The sequence below is a fragment of the Pelodiscus sinensis genome, chromosome 5, assembly GCF_049634645.1.
Source record: "Pelodiscus sinensis isolate JC-2024 chromosome 5, ASM4963464v1, whole genome shotgun sequence".
Lineage (NCBI taxonomy): Eukaryota > Metazoa > Chordata > Testudines > Trionychidae > Pelodiscus > Pelodiscus sinensis.
Genome location: NC_134715.1, coordinates 104,636,449 through 104,654,149, shown reverse-complemented (window position 1 = coordinate 104,654,149; position 17,701 = coordinate 104,636,449). Strand labels below are relative to the sequence as shown.

The window sequence follows — 17,701 nt, the reverse complement described above, 5'->3', positions numbered from 1 at the left end:
GTGGAGACTGGCTTTATTTATTCAGAATATAAACACTATGTAGAAAACTAACCAAAAATGGTTGTAGCATATATATTGTCCAGAGTCTCCATCTGTATATGTAACATGTATATATTGTTTTTCAAAACAAATTATATGAATATAAACCTTGTAGTAGTTTAAAATCTGGAAATGGACAAATGTTACAGAGTGTGAGGTTTTGTGAATTCCTTGTGCTCTTTTGAGGGTTCTCAAATCTAGTTTGAATTCCTCATCTCTGTTTTCTGTCATGGGAAGCCTGAGCTTGTGCTACAGGTTATAAGAAGGAAAAAAATAACTTTCAAAAGCTAGGCTATTTACATATAATTAACTATTTGTGTCACTCGTATTTTTCTTCCTCCTCTCTGTCCATCTATTTATCCAGTCTCATTCTCTGTCTCTCTCTCTCAGCTCTTTATTTCATTTTACTCTGGTTTTGTAGAATTCATTTTAACAGGAAGTTGTTGAAGCATAGGATTTTGCAAGATTCTAAAAGGGATTGGCTATTTAAATGGATACAGTAAATGCTAACACAATTTTTCAAGGAATCTTAAATATCATTCTTCAGGGTTTAAGCCAATCTCCAGTTATTACAGATAAGGATCAGATCTAATGCAGGGGCATCTCCCAATTGTCTGCACTTTTTTCTGAATCATCTGGTGCTGGCCACTATCTCATATAGAACACAGGTCTACATGGAGCGCAGGTCTGATCCAATGAGGTATCTCCTTATTTACCAGGTTGTTTTCCTCTCTGTCATCCCTCATCTCATTTCTTTTGGTGGAATGTAACACAATAATTTTCAGTCAAACTTTTGAACTCTGTGTTTAAGTGGATTCAGAATTAAACAAAATCAATTTGGCCACATCTGTTTACAAATATATAATTTTGTTGCATATTATATGGAATATATATATATATATATATATATGGGTATTTTTATTGCTATGCTGCTCAAGAAGTATGATAAATCTGATTTCTTCTTTGTTAATTACAAGTCAGTTGCTGTAATAAAATATCTTTCATAAAGAGTGTAGACTGAATTATAGCAATCAGGATTAATTTTGAAATCCTTTTCTTACATGGTATTCCCTTACAAAAGTTGTTTCATACAGATAAAATATGTACAACAACTGTTAAGTTCCATTTCATCTTTCTTTTTGTAGTGACCTCAGTGAAAATCAAATTCAAGCCATTCCAAGGAAGGCCTTCCGTGGGGCTGTAGATGTTAAAAATCTGTAAGTAGTAGTTTCCTATTGACATTTATATTTTCATGGCTATATTTTTACTTGTTTATTGTCTTGTTTTAGCAGACGTTTTTCTCTTTAAACACTTTTTGTAGCAACTGTTGTGAGACTCTCTTCCTGAAAATCAAGAGCTTTATGTTTTTAGCAAAATTATGTTATACATTTTGAACATCTTAGAATTTACTTTCACCAAATGCAAATGGTTAAAAGGGAATGAAAGATGATAAAACAGTATAGTGCTTTGCTTATGGTAACAGGGTTTAATTTCTAGTCTTCAGAACTTTTTCAGTGTTTTACTGAAAAATCAAAATATGAGCTATCTTTTTTCCCCGGATTTCTTGTTAAAAATGTATTCTCTTTGGAGTCTAGAGGCGGCTGCCTTTTGTTTAACCTTGTAAAAGAGAGAGATTAAGATCATTTTATCAACTAATCCACTATAATAGATTTATACTTTTTATTTGTTTACTTCTTTCATGTTGTTGTTGTTTTTCATGACAATGCAAGATCTTTCTTGAGACATGGTAGCTCCATAACTAGGAGTCCATTTTGGTCAATTTCATGGCCATAGGATTTTTTAAATTACAAATTTCATTATTTCAGCTATTTAAATCTGAAGTTTTCTGGGGTTGTAACTGTAGGATCTGGGTCCAAACATGGGATGGCAGAGGGAGAGGGTCGCAATATTGTTGTAGGGGGGGTTGCAGTATTGCTACCCTTATTTCTACACTGCTGCTGAGGGCACTGCTGCCTTTAGAGCTGGGCATCCAATAAACAGCTGCCGCCATCCATCTCTGAAAGTAGTGCCAAAAGTGGCAATACCGTGACCCCCCCCTTCCCTCGCAACAATACATATCTCCCCTACAATACAGGCAGTCCCCGCGTTACGTACAAGATAGGGACTGTAGGTTTGTTCTTAAGTTGAATCTGTATGTAAGTCGGAACTGGCGTCCAGATTCAGACACTGCTGAAACTGACCGCCAGTTCTGACTTACATACAGAATCAACTTAAGAACCCCAGGCGTCCCCAAGTCAGCTGCTGCTGAAACTGATCAGCAGCTGATTCCAGGAAGCCCGGGGCAGAGCAACTCTGCCTGGGGCTTCCTGTAGTCAGCGCTGGTCAGTTTCAGCAGAAGCTGACTTGGGGACGCCTGGGGCAGAGCAGCTGGGGTGCTACTGGACCAACCCAGCAGCACCCCATCTGCTCTGCCCCAGACGTCCTGATTCAGCCGCTGCTGAAACTGACCAGCAGCGGCTGAATCAGGACCTGGGGCAGAGCAGCTGGGGTGCTGCCGGGTTGGTCCAGTAGTGCCCACGGGCGCTGCAGGACCAATCGGCAGCGCCCCAGCTGCTCTGCCCCAGAGTCCAAAACAAAAGCCTGGTCTGCTGGGGGGGGGGGGGAGCACACTAGCTGCGCCCCCCCCCCCCCCCAGCAGACCAGGGACACGGGGAGCAGAGCCACAGCGGCAGCGGGGTGCCGCGCCTCTGAGGCTTTGCTCTGGCAAAGCCTCTGAGGCGCGGGACCCCCCGCGGCTGCGGCTTCAGTCAGGGTGCCTGTGGTCTGCTGGGGACGGTCCCCAGCAGACCACAGGCACCCGGACTGAAGCCACAGCCGAGGGGGGGTCCCGCGCCTCTGAGGCTTTGCCAGAGCAAAGCCTCAGAGGCGCGGGGAACCGCCGCTGCTGCCGCTCCAGTCTGGATGCCTGTGGTCTGCTGGGGACGGTCCCCAGCAGACCACAGGCACCCGGACTGAAGCCGCAGCCGCGGGGGGGTCCCGCGCCTCTGAGGCTTTGCCAGAGCAAAGCCTCAGAGGCGCGGGGAACCGCCGCTGCTGCCGCTTTGGCTCTGGCAAAGCCTCAGAGGCGCGGGACCCCCCCGCGGCTGCGGCTTCAGTCCGGGTGCCTGTGGTCTGCTGGGGACCGTCCCCAGCAGACCACAGGCACCGGGTCTCATGCGGCAGCAGCGGGGGTTCCCGCGCTTCTGAGGCTTTGCTCTGGCAAAGCCTCAGAAGCGCGGGAACCTGCCCGCTGCTGCCACTTGGGTCCCGGTGCCTGTGGTCTGCTGGGGACGGTCCCCAGCAGACCACAGGCACCGGCACCCAAGTGGCAGCAGCAGCGGTTCCCGCGCTTCCGAGGCTTTGCTCTGGCAAAGCCTCAGAAGCGCGGGAACCCGCCCGGTGCCCCTGGTCTGCTGGAGACGGTCTCCAGCAGACCAGGGGCACCGGAGCAGCTTACGAACGGGGCTTTCTCGCCCCGACTTCCGGGGTGAGAAAGCTCCGTTCGTAAGTGCGGATCCGACATAAGTCGGATCCGCGTAAGTCGGGGACTGCCTGTAATGTTTGAACTCCCCCCAATCCACTTTTGGGTCAGGATCCCAAATTTCTGAAATGTTGGTCTCTCCCATAAAAATCTAGGTACTAAATAAATAAAAGTATACAAAAGACCAGATTTCATGGTCTGTGATGTGTTTTTCATGGCCATGAATTTGGTAGGGAACACCCATAACTCATGTACAATTTTTCATCGTTCGTATATGCGGAATTTTGTTAGGTCTAAGACAACAAATCGAACATTCTGCACTTGCCATTTACAATTAGTGAGTGAAGAAACAGCATTTCATTCTACTGCAGACAGCAGTAGTGAACCAGGACTTTTCAAAGCCCTCTCGTGTGTTCCCCTCCAGATACAATTTTCTTCAATTGTTCTTCTGCATGTAACAGAGGCAAATGTAACAAGCAATTTTTGAGAAGAAATTTTTGTTCAAACTGAATGGGGGAAAGGGAAGGTAAAAAGCAAAGCAAATAATTATGGAGGAACATTGCATAGATTATAATGAGGCAGCCTGAGACCTGGAAGGGAAACAAGATTTCTGCACCTGGTATCAGGCTAGCAAATTAATGGGGCCTGGTGGATTAAACTCTCTTAATTTTCAGGCCTAGAGCTATAGCTTCAGAAATAGGTCAGTCATGTTCCTTGAATCTATTTACAGAAATTCAAATGTCTCTGCCCTCCTTACCCTAGTAGCTATCCCTTTCCAGGGTCTGCACAATTGTTTGTGTGCACCATCCTCCTTATCACACTTTGACAATCTCTGTACATCCTTTAAGAGGACTAAGCTCTGTAATTGCTGTAGTGGTCAGTCATCCCCCATTTTCTTTCAGTGTGCTTAGATGTGTAGAAGAGCATTGTCTAGGAAGAATGTTAACATTTATAGGTAAGGGAGGCAAATTTGTAAAGTTATTTCTGTATTCCTCATGTTGCTTTTAGTCAGCTGAATGTGAGCTTTATCATAGTCTTGTAAACTTACTAGAAAGTTTAAAGCAGAATATTAGTCCTATTCATTATGGTTCTTGATTGTGTTTTTATGTGCTTAAAAATATTCATGTTGAAGTTTCACTGTATAGTAAAGCCTGAAATCAAATCAGAGACAAACTCCACCCCTTCTGTAAATATTGCTCATGGTGTTTTCGTATGAGTTTTTAATTTTTTGCATTTTGAGGGTTCCATAATTACTTAAAGTCTAAGAAAAATGCTATTGCAAAAGGGCAATATTTTTCTGAATGATCCTTTGCTTGAGAAAATTAATATGACTTGAAAATGAATGTAGGAACTTTCTAATGTGAGGGTGAGATTTAAGAATGTCAGAAGTTTTCCACTACATTGTAATTTAGACACCAGTTTCCTGTATGACATGGCATTGAATTACCTCTTGGCTTTAACAAAGGTTGGGGTATGCATTCTAGATTGTTAGCCTACAGAACAGTTTGCCAAAGTTCTGGTAATTCAAATCACTTCATGTTTTGAATACACCAAAAATGGTACTATTTAAAGCCTTTCCCTATCTGGAGATGAACCAGAAAAAGCAATCAGCAAAGTCCGAACAATACCAAAAAGCCCATATCATCTTTATACACCAAAATGTTGGGTATCAGAGTGGATAAAAAAGAATTGGTTCTCAGATTTTTGTCACTAGTAGAGCAAACACAAATACTTGTTGAACCTTGCTGGTCTGGGACTCCCTGGTCTGGCAATATTCCTGGTCTGGCCAGAAGCAGAGTCAGTCTGGTGGCCCAGTCAGGGCAGGGAGCAGAAGGGTCCAGTGGCTGGTATCTGGCCAGGGCGGCGAGGAAAGCCATTCTGGTGGCCGGAGCCTGTCCAGGGCCATGAATGGAACAAGTTCAGTGGGTGGGGGGCTAGCGGATGCAACCTGCATCCAGAGCAGAGCTGGGCAGGAGTGGGGGAGGGGAAAGGCAGGGAGGCCAGTGTCTGGAGTCCAGCAGGAACTGGCAGCAGAGCCAGTCCGGTGGCCGGGAGCAGGGTTTCATGGTCTTTGTGTAACTGGCAATGACAGACTGGTGTTAGCATTTACTAAAATAAATCATGTATTCAGAAAATGGATGCCCTCCACACCTCTCAGGAGACTTGAGAAAGTGAGGCAGAGTTTAAAACCACAGTCTCCTATCCATAAAAGCTATATCTGTCAATAGCAAACACTGTATTCTCTTTCAGAGCAGTCAGGAAACAGTTGACCAATTGATTGAACTAATTTTATAATGATTGAACTAATTTGCAAACAAAAGCCATTACAAATTAGAGTGCTTAAAATCTATTTTCCATCTATAAATTCAGGTGATTAGCTAGTATGCAACCACCAAAGTACTTGCATCACCGAGTAGTGTTACTACAAATACTTAAGCGGCAAGGAGTCCTGTGGCAACTTGGGGTATGTCTACACTACCCCGCTAGTTCAAGCTAGCGGGGTAATGTAGGCATACCGCACTTGCAAATGAAGCCCGGGATTTGAATTTCCCGGGCTTCATTTGCATAAGCGAGGAGCCGCCATTTTTAAAACCCCGCTGGTTCGAACCCCGTGCATCGCGGCTGCACGGGGCTTGAACTAGGTAGTTCGAACTAGGCTTCCTATTCCGAACTACCGGTACATCTCGTTCCACCGGTACCGGTAGTTCGGAATAGGAAGCCTAGTTCGAACTACCTAGTTCGAGCCCCGTGTAGCCGCGCTGCATGGGGTTCGAACCAGCGGGGTTTTAAAAATGACGGCTCCCCGCTTATGCAAATGAAGCCCGGGAAATTCAAATCCCGGGCTTCATTTGCAAGTGAGGTATGCCTACATTACCCTCCTAGTTCGAACTAGGAGGGTAGTGTAGACATACCCTTATAGACTAACTGCAGTGTAGGAGCATAAGCTTTCATAGGCAAAGACCCACTTCGTCAGATGCATGTAATGGAAATATCCAGAGGCAGGTATAAATATGCAGGCCAGAATCAGGCTGGAGATGACAAGGTTGATCCAATCAAGGAGGATGAGACACACTTCTAGTAGCTGATCTGGAGGTGTGAATTCCAAGACAGTAGAAGCTGCTTTTGTAGTTAGCAAGCCATTCACAGTCTTTGTTTAATCCAGAGTTGATTGTGTCAAACTTGAAGATGAACTGTAGCTCAGCAGTTTCTCTTTGAAGTCTGGTCCTGAAGTTTTTTTGCTGCAGGATGGCTACCTTTAGATATGCAATTGTGTGTCCAGGGAGATTGAAGTGTTCCCCTACAGCAGGGGTGTCCAAACTTTTTTCAAAGAGGGCCAGATTTGAAGAAGTGAACATGCACGAGGGCCGTCCCCGCACTCTCAGTCCCAATGCGGAGGGCCCGCAGGGTCGGAGGCGGGCAGAGAGCGCAGGGCACGCCGGCCTCACGGTGGCCCGGGGGCAGGGCGAACCCGCAGCCGAGCGGGGGAGCGGGGCTGCGGATGTGCCCTACAGGGCAGGCTCTAGGACCGCGGAGGCCATGGGCGGTGGTGGCAGCGGCGCGCTGGGCGCGCCAGTTCAAAAGAGCGCCGGGGAGCCAGGAGAGGGGGAGGAAGCGGGGGCCGTATTAAATCGGAACACGGGCCGCAATTGGCCCGCGGGCCGGACTTTGGACATGCCTGCCCTACAGGTTTTTGTATGTTGCCATTCCTAATATCAGACTGTGAATGGCTTTGTCAAAAGCCTCCTAATAAGTAATGATTTCAGAGGCAAGAAGGTTCAGTCCATGGAAAGTTTGTTATATTCGGATATATTCAGCATGACATAAATGGTGACAAATGCCAAAGATAACTCATTTTGCATCAGAAATCAGTAACTGATTGCTTGGGCCTTTTCCTCACTGTTGCTGCTGAGTGCAGTGGGTGACTAGGCATAATTTATACTAGTTTTCACAGACAGGCCTCCCAGTACCTGGTAAGCCAGCAGTTTATATGGCAGGATCTGCTGCTGTTCCTTCAAAGCCTGAATTTTCTTCTTCAGAAAAATTGCCTTCACCCATGTGAAAAATAGTTTTCAATATTGTTGCTCTTAGCTCTTTGCTACAGTCATTGATGTTACGCTTCAGTTTAGGTGATTCATGCTATCAAACCACCAAATCTCTATCTAACTGTTGGAAACAGAGAAAGTTTATTTTCTGTTTTAAGAACCATCAGTGACCTCTAAATCTCCCGTCTTTAACGTGCTTGTGCTTATTTTTTCAGGAGTAATTACAAAAAGTTCTTAACACAGTTAATTTCAATATTACATCCCTAGTATCTGAGCACCTCACATATATTAAGAGAATTTTCTTCATTTACCTGATGAAAGAGAGGAGTATTTTCTATATTTTACAAAGGTACAAAATCATTAAATGATTATGTACCTATAATGACATAGGAGGTCTGTAGCATTGAGAATTGAACTCAAATAGTCTGAATCTCAGGTTAGTGCCTTCTTGTGTTACCCTACAACCTGCTTGTAAAGGCAGCCACCTTTATCTACCCCCATGTCTGCAGTATTACTCCATTTAAGGACTCATATTTCCTGATGCCTATAAAATCATGACTGATGTGGAAAAAGTGAATAAGGAAAAGTTATTTACTTATTCCCACAATGTAAGAACTAGAGGGTCACCAAATGAAATTAATAGGAGCAGGTTTAAAACAAACAAGGAAGTTTTTCTTTATTCAACGTACCATCAATCTGTGGAAATCCTTGCTGGAGAATGTTGTTTAGACTAGGACTTTAACAAAGTTAAAAAAAAAAAGAGCTAGGTAGATTCATGGCAGCTAGGTCCATCAATGGCTTTTAGCTAGGATGGATAGGAATGGTGTCCCTAGCCTTTGTTTGTCTGGAAATGGATGACAGGAGAGAGATCACGTAATGATTGCTGTCTCTGAACCTTTTTCAGCCCCATGCCTTTATTTCCTGCTTTTTTCTTATAAACTTTCTCTTATACTTTTTTTTTCTGACGTCGTCCTTACCTACTTATTCTTCAGGACAAAATGACATTAAGTAGTGGAGTCTAGTGGTATTTGAGAGTGTGTAGGCTGACACAAGTTCAAGACCATTAAAAACAGTGTTAGTAAATCAAAGTTGGCAAGTTGTGTGTAGCATTCTACAGACTTGGAAACCCATGTTTTTAGTGATATACTTTATTTGGAATATCCTACTGACTGGTGGTCTCAAGATATAAGGATGTCCTGAACTTTTTCAACCTTACTGAATATACTATAGCCCATCTCTAGCATTTCCTCCCCATATAGTTTTTGTTTGATATATAATTAAGTTTTGGTTGTACTATCCCCATCTGGCCTGAAATGGCATGTGAAGGGTAGAGAAATGCTAAATCTGTGTTCAGTTGTTTCTGCTACAGGAGTATCCTATTCAGAATCACCTCCACGTGAAATAACCTCAGTGTATGTTATGTGTATGATCTAGGCTCATATGCCACATTTTTCTTAATATCATCATAGTTTACAGGTGATATAGCTTGATTTAAAATACTCTAATCGAGTTTATTTTACTGCATAGTTCATGAACATCAGAGTCTTTGGATACTTTATCTGAAGACAAATGAATTTTAGAAGGAAAAGACCACTATTAGGTGACTTTAAAATCTGTTTAGTAATTACTAACTACTGCTACCTGTGCAAATGAATTAGCATATTGAGAGGATAAGTAAATAGTAGTTTAAATATAAGCATTTCCTTAAGGCTGTTAGTCTGCATCATATTATTTTAGCTTCTAAGCATACACTTCAAGTTTCAAATATAAATTTTTGGCTGGGGCTTTCTTAGGATAGTGCTTCTCAATCTTTCCAGAATACGGTACAATATAGTACAATATATAATTGCACTTTCATATCAGTGTATAATATATGCAGCAGTAAACAAATCATTGTCTATTTCAATTTCTATCATTGAAATTTTAGTTTGTGCTGAGTTTGCTAGAGCTTTTCATGTAGCCTGATGTAAAAAAATGGCAAATATCTAGATAAATTTAATGTACCTCCTAGAAAGCCTCTACGTACCTCCAGGGGTACACAGGCTCCTGGTTGAGAACCACTGTCTAACAGGACGAGAAGAAAAAAACAAAGTTATTCATTTAAAGTAAATTATAGGGTGTATATTTGGAATACAGTAAATAATGATTTTATGTTACCATAGAACAAGTACTTCTCAACCATTTCAACTGCAGTTTCTATCCCAGGAACCTCCTCCCACCTAACTTTTCATTTAGGATTATGGGAAAGGCTAAATGATCAGGAATCCTTTCTTTAAAAACAATAAAGTTGCATTGGGGATGGGCTTATCCCCTTCTTGTAACTGCCTACCCATAGTCTGTTGTTCTACCTATTTGCATTTTGTTGTCCACATGTGGTGTTACCTAAATAAACACTATCAAGTCCATTTACCTGTACAAACAAAAATGTTAACTCTCAAACATTTTATGTACCTGTACATAGCAGCATACCATAAACATATTACAAAATTATTTTAAAATTACTTAAACATCGACTGTTGAATATTATGGTTGACCTTCTGAGATTGAAAACATCACTAGTTGGAGATAAATTTTATGCTCAGTTGAGGGGTGATTATAAAACTCATAATTGGCTTCAAGCTCTGGACTCTTGTAAGATCATGATAAAGTATCCCATGACATTCCAATTCAAGTTTATAGGCAATATATCTGCACAAATGATGACCCAGATATGTTCCCTCTTTGGGACATACACCAACATTATGAAGATGCTAGCTTTTACTATAGGTAGTCTTCGCATCCTCTTTAACACAAAAACAAAGTATAAATAACAAAAAGGAAAAAAAAAATATTTCCATAAAGTCAAATGTACAGTAGTAAATATATTTCCAGTAACATGTAGAAACATCTTTTGATGTGCTGGCATATCTATTAGTATATTCTCACTTTACAGTTTCTTCAAAGTCAATGAGAATGAAAGAAGAATGGGTAAAATTTTCAAAAACTTCCAAATGACTCCTGCAATTATTCACTATGACTATTCCAAAATAACTTTGGGTGGAAACTCTTATTCTGAAATAAGAGTACCCTTCTCCAAATTAGCTTAATCTACTTTGGAGGTGGATTAAACTACACCAGGAAAAAATGAAATAAAAGTTTCTACATCTAGATTATTCTAGAATGGCTATTCTACTTTACATTAAAATCCCACTTTAACCATGCCAAACCATCCTAATTTCTTTTTTTGACAGGGTTACTGCGTCTTGTGGCTAGGAAAGTAGGTAAAGACATGATATAGCTTGATTTTAGTAAGACTTCTAATGTAATCCCACATAACATTCTCATAAGAAGAATAAGGAACTGTGATCTAGATGAAATTATTATAAATTGAGTGTACAGCTGGTTGGAAAAAATGTACTCAGAGTTATTAACAATGGCTTGGTATCAGACTGGGAGGATATATCTTGGGTCTTGCAGGAAGTCTGTCTTGGGTCCAGTGCTATTCAACATTTTCATCAATGACTTGGAAAAAAGATTTGAGTAAGTGCTTATAAAAGTGGGGAATGTCACCAGGCTGGGAGGAATTGCAAGCATTTTGGAATATAGGATTAAAATTCAAAGTGACCTTTAAAAATTGGAGAAATAATCTGAAATCAATAAGTTGAAATTCAGTAAGGACAAGGATGAAGTACTACAGTAAAGGGAAACAATGAAATGCAAAACTAGAAAATGGAGCATAACTGACTAGGTAGCGGTACAACTGAAAAATATCTGGGTTTGAAGTAGATCACAAATTGATTATGAGTCAACAATGTGAAGAAGTTGTGAAAAAGATTATATAATGATTGATAGTATTATTAATAGAAGTGTCGCATGTGAGATATGGGTGGTAATTATTCCACTGTACTAAATAATGGTGAGACCTCAGCTGGAATGTTGTATCCAGTTCTAGGTGCCACATTTTAGAAAAGATTTGTAAAAATTAGTGTATACAGAGGAGAGTAACAAAAATGATAAAAAGTTTAGAAAGCCTGACTTTTGAGGCAAGTTTAAAAATGTAAGTATCATCTTAAGGAGGGACATCTACCAAGTAGTCATTAACCAGATAAGTGCTTATTGGTTTGCTTGCCGGTTAACCACTTCAACTTAAAGAGGTAGCATCTCAGGGTGGCAGCAGCCCCTATTTGCAGGGGGGCCCAAGCTCTGCAGAAAAAGGCTGCTTTAGCATCCCATGGAGCAGCCTCTGTCTGCAGGGGGCTCAGGGCTCACTCTTTGGGTGTGGGAACAGCCACTGTCCATGGAGACATTGACCCCCCGCAGACAGGGGCTGCTGCTGCTGCCCACACTGATGCCTCTCATACAGAGGCAGACGTGCGGAGTAACAGGGGCTCCCTGGGAGTGGAGCTGGGAGTGAACTGTCTGCCAGCCCACTCCTGGGAGGGAGTACTGAGTAATCATGTAACCACTAAGAATTTTAGTGGTTACAGTACACGTTTATTGAAATACATGATTTCTGACACCCCTAATCTTGAGAAGAGTATGTTACCAGAGGACCTGATAAGCCTTCAAATATATTAATGAATGTTATAAAAGAGGCAATGATACATTTGTACTCTTTCCACTGAAGGTAGGACAAGAAGTAAAGAACTTCATCTATCGCAAGGGAGATTTAATTTTGAGCTTTTAGAATTACAGGGTAATTAAGCACTGAAATAGACATCCAAAGTGCATTGTAGAATCCTTGCCAGTGGAAGTTATTAATAACATGTACCAGGGATGGACTAGTTATATTTGTTTCTGCCAGTATGAGGGTAGACAAGATGATGTCTTGAGCTCCAGTCCCTTCCAGACCTGCGTTTCTATCATTCTGTAATTTTTCATGTGTAGACAAGTCCCATTTTTAAAACTCATTTAGCAGCCAAAGTCTTGCTGGAAGAATGTGTTTTAAAGTCACTTTTCAATTCTAAAACATGTAATTCCTTAAAATTCTAAGTTATGTAGGCACTTTTCAAAATTTTACCCAATATATACTTTTTTAGGTTTTATATACAATGAAAAGTGTATACTAAGTGATAAAGGCAGGTATCAGGAAATATTTGTAAAGTAAGAATATAGCATCCCACAAGTGCTCAAAATGAAGATTATGGACTAGTAGGTTACAAATCTACATTAAAAAAGATAAACTAGGGTATGTCTACACTACAGCACTAAATCGAACTAACTTAATTCGAATTAGTTAATTCAAACTAAGCTAATTCGAATTAGTGCATCTAGACCTAAAAACTAATTTGAATTAGCATTTTGCTAATTCGAAATAGCATGTCCACATTGAGTAGACCCTGAACTGGCAGGGCATCAGGTTAGGACTTATAGAGTGTGGGCCTGCTGCCTCAGGCTAGCCGAGGGCTGTGCTTAAAGGGACCCGACCTCCACCCCGGACAGACAGTTCTCAGAGTTCCTCGCTTACTTGTCTAACTCGATGAGGGACAGCAAAGCAGTCCTGTCTTGGAGTGCCCTGAGTGCCCTCACTTGGCGCATCACAGCACTCGGCCATCAGCCCGGCTGCACTTGCCGCAGGCTGCCATCCAGGGGGGGTCAATCGGGAGGCTGTCAGGATCCAGAAGGCCCTGCAGGAGAGCTTCCACCCCAAGGAGCCCGCAGAGTCACCCCAGTCCTCCCCATCGGGGGCTCGTGCCCCATTCCTCCCTCACCTCCTTCCACTTACCCCTCCCTAGCCCCCCTTCCTGATGTAAAAAATAAAGGACACGTGTGTTCAAAAATAGAAACTCTCTTTAGTCAATGAAACTGGGGGTGGGGTTTAACCTCTGGGGAGACTGGGAAAAGGAGGTGAGAGAGGGGAAGAGAGAGGGTGGAAGAGGGGAGAGGGAAACCTGGGAGGAGGGAGCTGGAAGGGGGAAGCCAGGGGAAGAAGGAGGAGGAGAATTATAAAACTATGGTACGCCATATCTTCAGTACTGTGTACAGATGTGGTCTCCTCACCTCAAAAAAGATATTTTGGCCTTGGAAAAGGGCAACTACAATGATTAGGGGTTTGGAACAGGTCCCATATGAAGAGAGGCTAAAGAGACTGGGACTTTTCAGCTTAGAAAAGAGGAGACTGAGGGGGGATATGCTAGAGGTCTATAAAAGCATGAGTGGTGTAGAGAGGGTGAATAAAGAAAAGATCATTAGTTTCCATAATAGAAGGACTAGAGGACACCAAATGAAATGAATGGACAGCAGGTTTAAAACTTAATAAGCGAAAGTTCTTCTTCACACAGCACATAGTCATCCTGTGGAACTCCTTGCCACAGAAGGCTGTGAAGGCTAGAACTATAACAGAGTTTAAAGAGAAGTTTGATAAATTCATGGAGGTTGGGTCCATGGAGTGCTATTAGCCAGAGGGTAGGAACGGTGTCCCTTGCCTCTGTTTGTGGAAGGCTGGAGATGGATGGCATGAGACAAATCGCTTGGTCATTGTCTTGGGTCCATCCCCTCCGGTGTACCTTGTGCTGGCCGCTGTCGGCAGACAGGCTGCTGGGCTAGATGGATCTTTGGTCTGACCCAGTATGGCCATTCTTTTGTTCTAAGCTCAGGGCTCAGGGTCGGGGTCTAGGGCTCAGGGCAAGAGGCAGGCGCCCGCCTGATCTAGTGCGGAGGTCGTGTATGTTGGAGGCCTCCCCCCAAACCTCGATGAGGTCCACGAGCTCCGCACTAGACCAGGCAGATGCCCGCCTCTTGCGGCCCCAGGCAGGCTCCTGGGAACCGCCAGCCTGGTCCTGGGAAGAGGCGGAGGGCTGGGTGGCAGTGGGTGGGTGGCTCATGCCGTGCCAGGTGCAGGATCTGCTGGCTGGGCGCTGGCAGGCTTGCAACTGGCCCGAGCACTGTAGCCAGACTGTGGCCCTTTAAGGGCTCTGGCGCCAGGAGGGGGGCAGAAAAGTTTCCCTGGTTTGGCCCATTGTGCCCACCAGGGCAACCTGGGAAGGGCTAGCCTCCAACTAGTTTGAATTAAATGACTACACAGTCCTTAATTCAAACTACTTAATTCAAACTAGGTAAACCTCATTCTACGACTAGCCTAGTTCGAATGAAGTGCTCTGCTAGTTCGAAATAAATTCGAACTAGTGGTTTGTATATATAGCTGCTATTAAAGTTAATTCGAACTAACGGCTGTTAGTTCGAATTAACTTTGTAGTGTAGACATACCCCTAGGCTGTGTCTAGACTGGCCAGTTTTTCCGGAAAATCGGCCGCTTTTCCGGAAAAACTTGCCAGCTGTCTACACTGGCCGCTTGAATTTCCGCAAAAGCACTGACTTCCTACTGTAAGAAATCAGTGCTTCTTGCGGAAATACTGTGCTGCTCCCATTCGGAAAAGGGCCCTTTTGCGCAAAAGGGCCAGTGTAGACAGCTCAGATTTGTTTTCTGCAAAAAAGCCCCAATTGCGAAAATGGCTATCGGGGCTTTTTTGTGAAAAAGCGCATCTAGATTGGCACGGGCGCTTTTCCGCAAAAAGTGGTTTTGTGGAAAAGCGTCCGTGCCAATCTAGACGCTCTGTTCCGAAAATGCTTTTAACGGAAAACTTTTCCGTTAAAAGCATTTGCGGAAAATCATGCTAGTCTAGACACAGTTATTAGTAAAAAAAGATCTTTTTTGATTCAGCACATTTAATAGCTACACATCACTTCCATATTAAAGACTGCGTAATCAAACATTTTGTAAATTAAAAATTAACAGCATTAATATGATTTGTGGAGGACACGATTGAGAGACTATAAATTATTTAACCTGGAATAATGTTGAGTTTTATAATAGGGTTTAAAATTAACTTTAATGGTACACTTATTTATCTCTAACACATCTCTGTGATGCACGAATCTGATACCTATTGGTTAGTTTTACCAATAAGATGATGGCTTTATAAAAGGGAAGGTTAGGCATTTCATAGGAAATGACATGAAAGACAGAAGGCCTCAAAATTTAAATAACTTTTTTCTAATGGAGATTGCCTATCTCCTAGAATGGGAAGGGACCTTGAAAGTTCATTGAGTCCAGTCCCCTGCTTTCATAGAGCACCAAGTACCATCCCTGAGCAATTTTTGCCTCAAATCCCTAAATGGCCTTCACAAGGATTGAACTCACAACCCTGGGTTTAGCAGACCAATGCTCAAACCACTGAGCTATCCTTCCCCCATGGATTTCAGAGAGAGACAAGGGAAGATAAAATCTAGAACAAGAATAGAAGAAGAATATGGGAAAATACAATTTAATGGCTTTTCAGAGTATATTTCTTATGGGTTTTACTTTACCTTAAATAGTTTACACTTTTAATTCAGTCATTTGGAGTCAGGACAGTGCTGCAGGGGAATTGTGAAGTGGAACAATTTAAATGAGGAAAGTAGGGGATTTCTGATGAAACACATTTGGAAAGGTTTATTAAATATAAGGAGCAGCAAGGAAGAAATCATAGATTGGTCTGTGGAAAACGAACTGAGTTTGGCTTCTCTGGTGGAGCATAAGGACTAGGGGAAGAATGCACTAGGAGATCAGGTTGGAAGTATAAGTTGTTGCATCACTATTATTACACTAAACTTCCGATAATTCGGCACCTTTAGGACCCAGGGGGTGCCAGATTATCAGATACGCCGGACTATTGGAAGGAGGGGCGATGAGGGATCTGAGGTGGGGTGGGGGATGCCCCTTATAGCCCCCCCTTCCGATAGTCCAGCTCTGCTCCAGGCGTCCCTGATTCAGCCGCTGCTGGTCAGTTTCAGCAGCGGCTGAATCGGGGATGCCTGCGGCAGAGCAGATGGGGTGCTGCTGGGTTGGTCTCGCAGCGCTGAGGGGTGGCGCTACCGGACCAACCCGGCAGCACTCCAGCTGCTCTGCCCCCTGCTTTCCCGATTCAGCTGCTGGTCAGTTTCAGCATCGGCTGAATCAGGGAAGCCGGGCGCAGAGCATCTCCAATTGTCCAGCTGCCCGGAGCACTTCCGGGTTCCCGATGGTGCCGGACCGTCAGGAATGTCGGAGCATTGGATGCTGGACCAATGGAGTTTTACTGTATTAATAAAAACCTCTAGATAAATATTGTTGGCCCATCATTCAAATATTGTACATAAATGGACTAGGTCTCAGATGTCATTGCTAAAGAGAAGATTGCACAATGCATTCATGGATCTCTGTGGAATATTTTTTTCTAATTTCTGAACTTTCAATTAATAAAGTGATTGGAAAAGAGGTGTTTTTTGCCTGAAAAATAATACTTATCTCCAGAGAAAATTGTTAGAAAGGAGGCTGTAATACAGTAGCAGTAGAATTTATTTAGTATTCTAGTTCTTTACTGTATTTAACTAACATTTTTCTAGATGCTCTATCTTTTATAAACAAATTCTGTGGGTATATACGTATAGCCAAAACTGTAGGTTCTAGGTTTAGATATTTTCCCTTAGCAAATATCAGCAAGGCTCAGTATCTCCAGAGATACCCAAAAGAAAAATGCATCTGTGTTCTAAACTTTCAGATTAATTTAGGCTGCAGAAATTTACAGACATTTCTGTCTGGTACAAAAATCATTCAGATATTGTTTTGTATAAAGCCAGTAAATAGAACTACTAATCCATTTTAAAGTTCTGGATTTTTCTTCTTTCGGTGAATGGGGAAAATGAAACAGTTTCTTAGGAAAGTAAGGCAATGACAGCATTGACTGAAACAAGATGCAAAGTGTCATGTGTTCTTACACAGTGTTCCTGATTTGCAATGCAACTACCCTTCTTATCACAGTTCTAAGCACAAACTGCTAATTGTACCAAGCAGTATCCTGGATTTTGAAATATGAAAAATTGTCCAAATGTGGATAGCCTGTGGAAGTGGGACGGGGAAGAAGCTCCGTGTGAAGACAGCTTGCCTTTTCATCTCACATAAGACACACACAGCTACAGACAATACCGATCACATTCATCTTAATTATGAAAATTCCATTTGCACAGCCATTTTCTTCTGCAAAGCTAAAGAAAAAGCTATGATGCAGTTGTAGGCTTGCTAGGGTTTTTTGATGGAATGCCTGGTCATAAAGAGTCTCTGGTTGATACCGCCGACTGGGCTGTTAAAAGTCTGGTCAGTGGTGAAGTTGGCCTAAGGAAGGCTATCTATCCGACTCCACAC

At 42.6% G+C, this 17,701-nt stretch overlaps 1 protein-coding gene across 4 annotated transcripts in view; it reads left to right on the top strand.

The window, feature by feature from the left end:
• The window catches only part of SLIT2 (slit guidance ligand 2), a 388,563-nt gene that overhangs the window by 218,911 nt on the left and 151,951 nt on the right, over nucleotides 1-17,701 (top strand). For all 4 annotated transcript variants that reach the window (XM_075930670.1, XM_075930668.1, XM_075930671.1 and 1 more), the window contains exon 5: nucleotides 1,185-1,256. In XM_075930670.1, coding sequence (XP_075786785.1) covers nucleotides 1,185-1,256 — 72 coding nt within the window. The remainder of the gene's footprint in view (nucleotides 1-1,184; nucleotides 1,257-17,701) is intronic.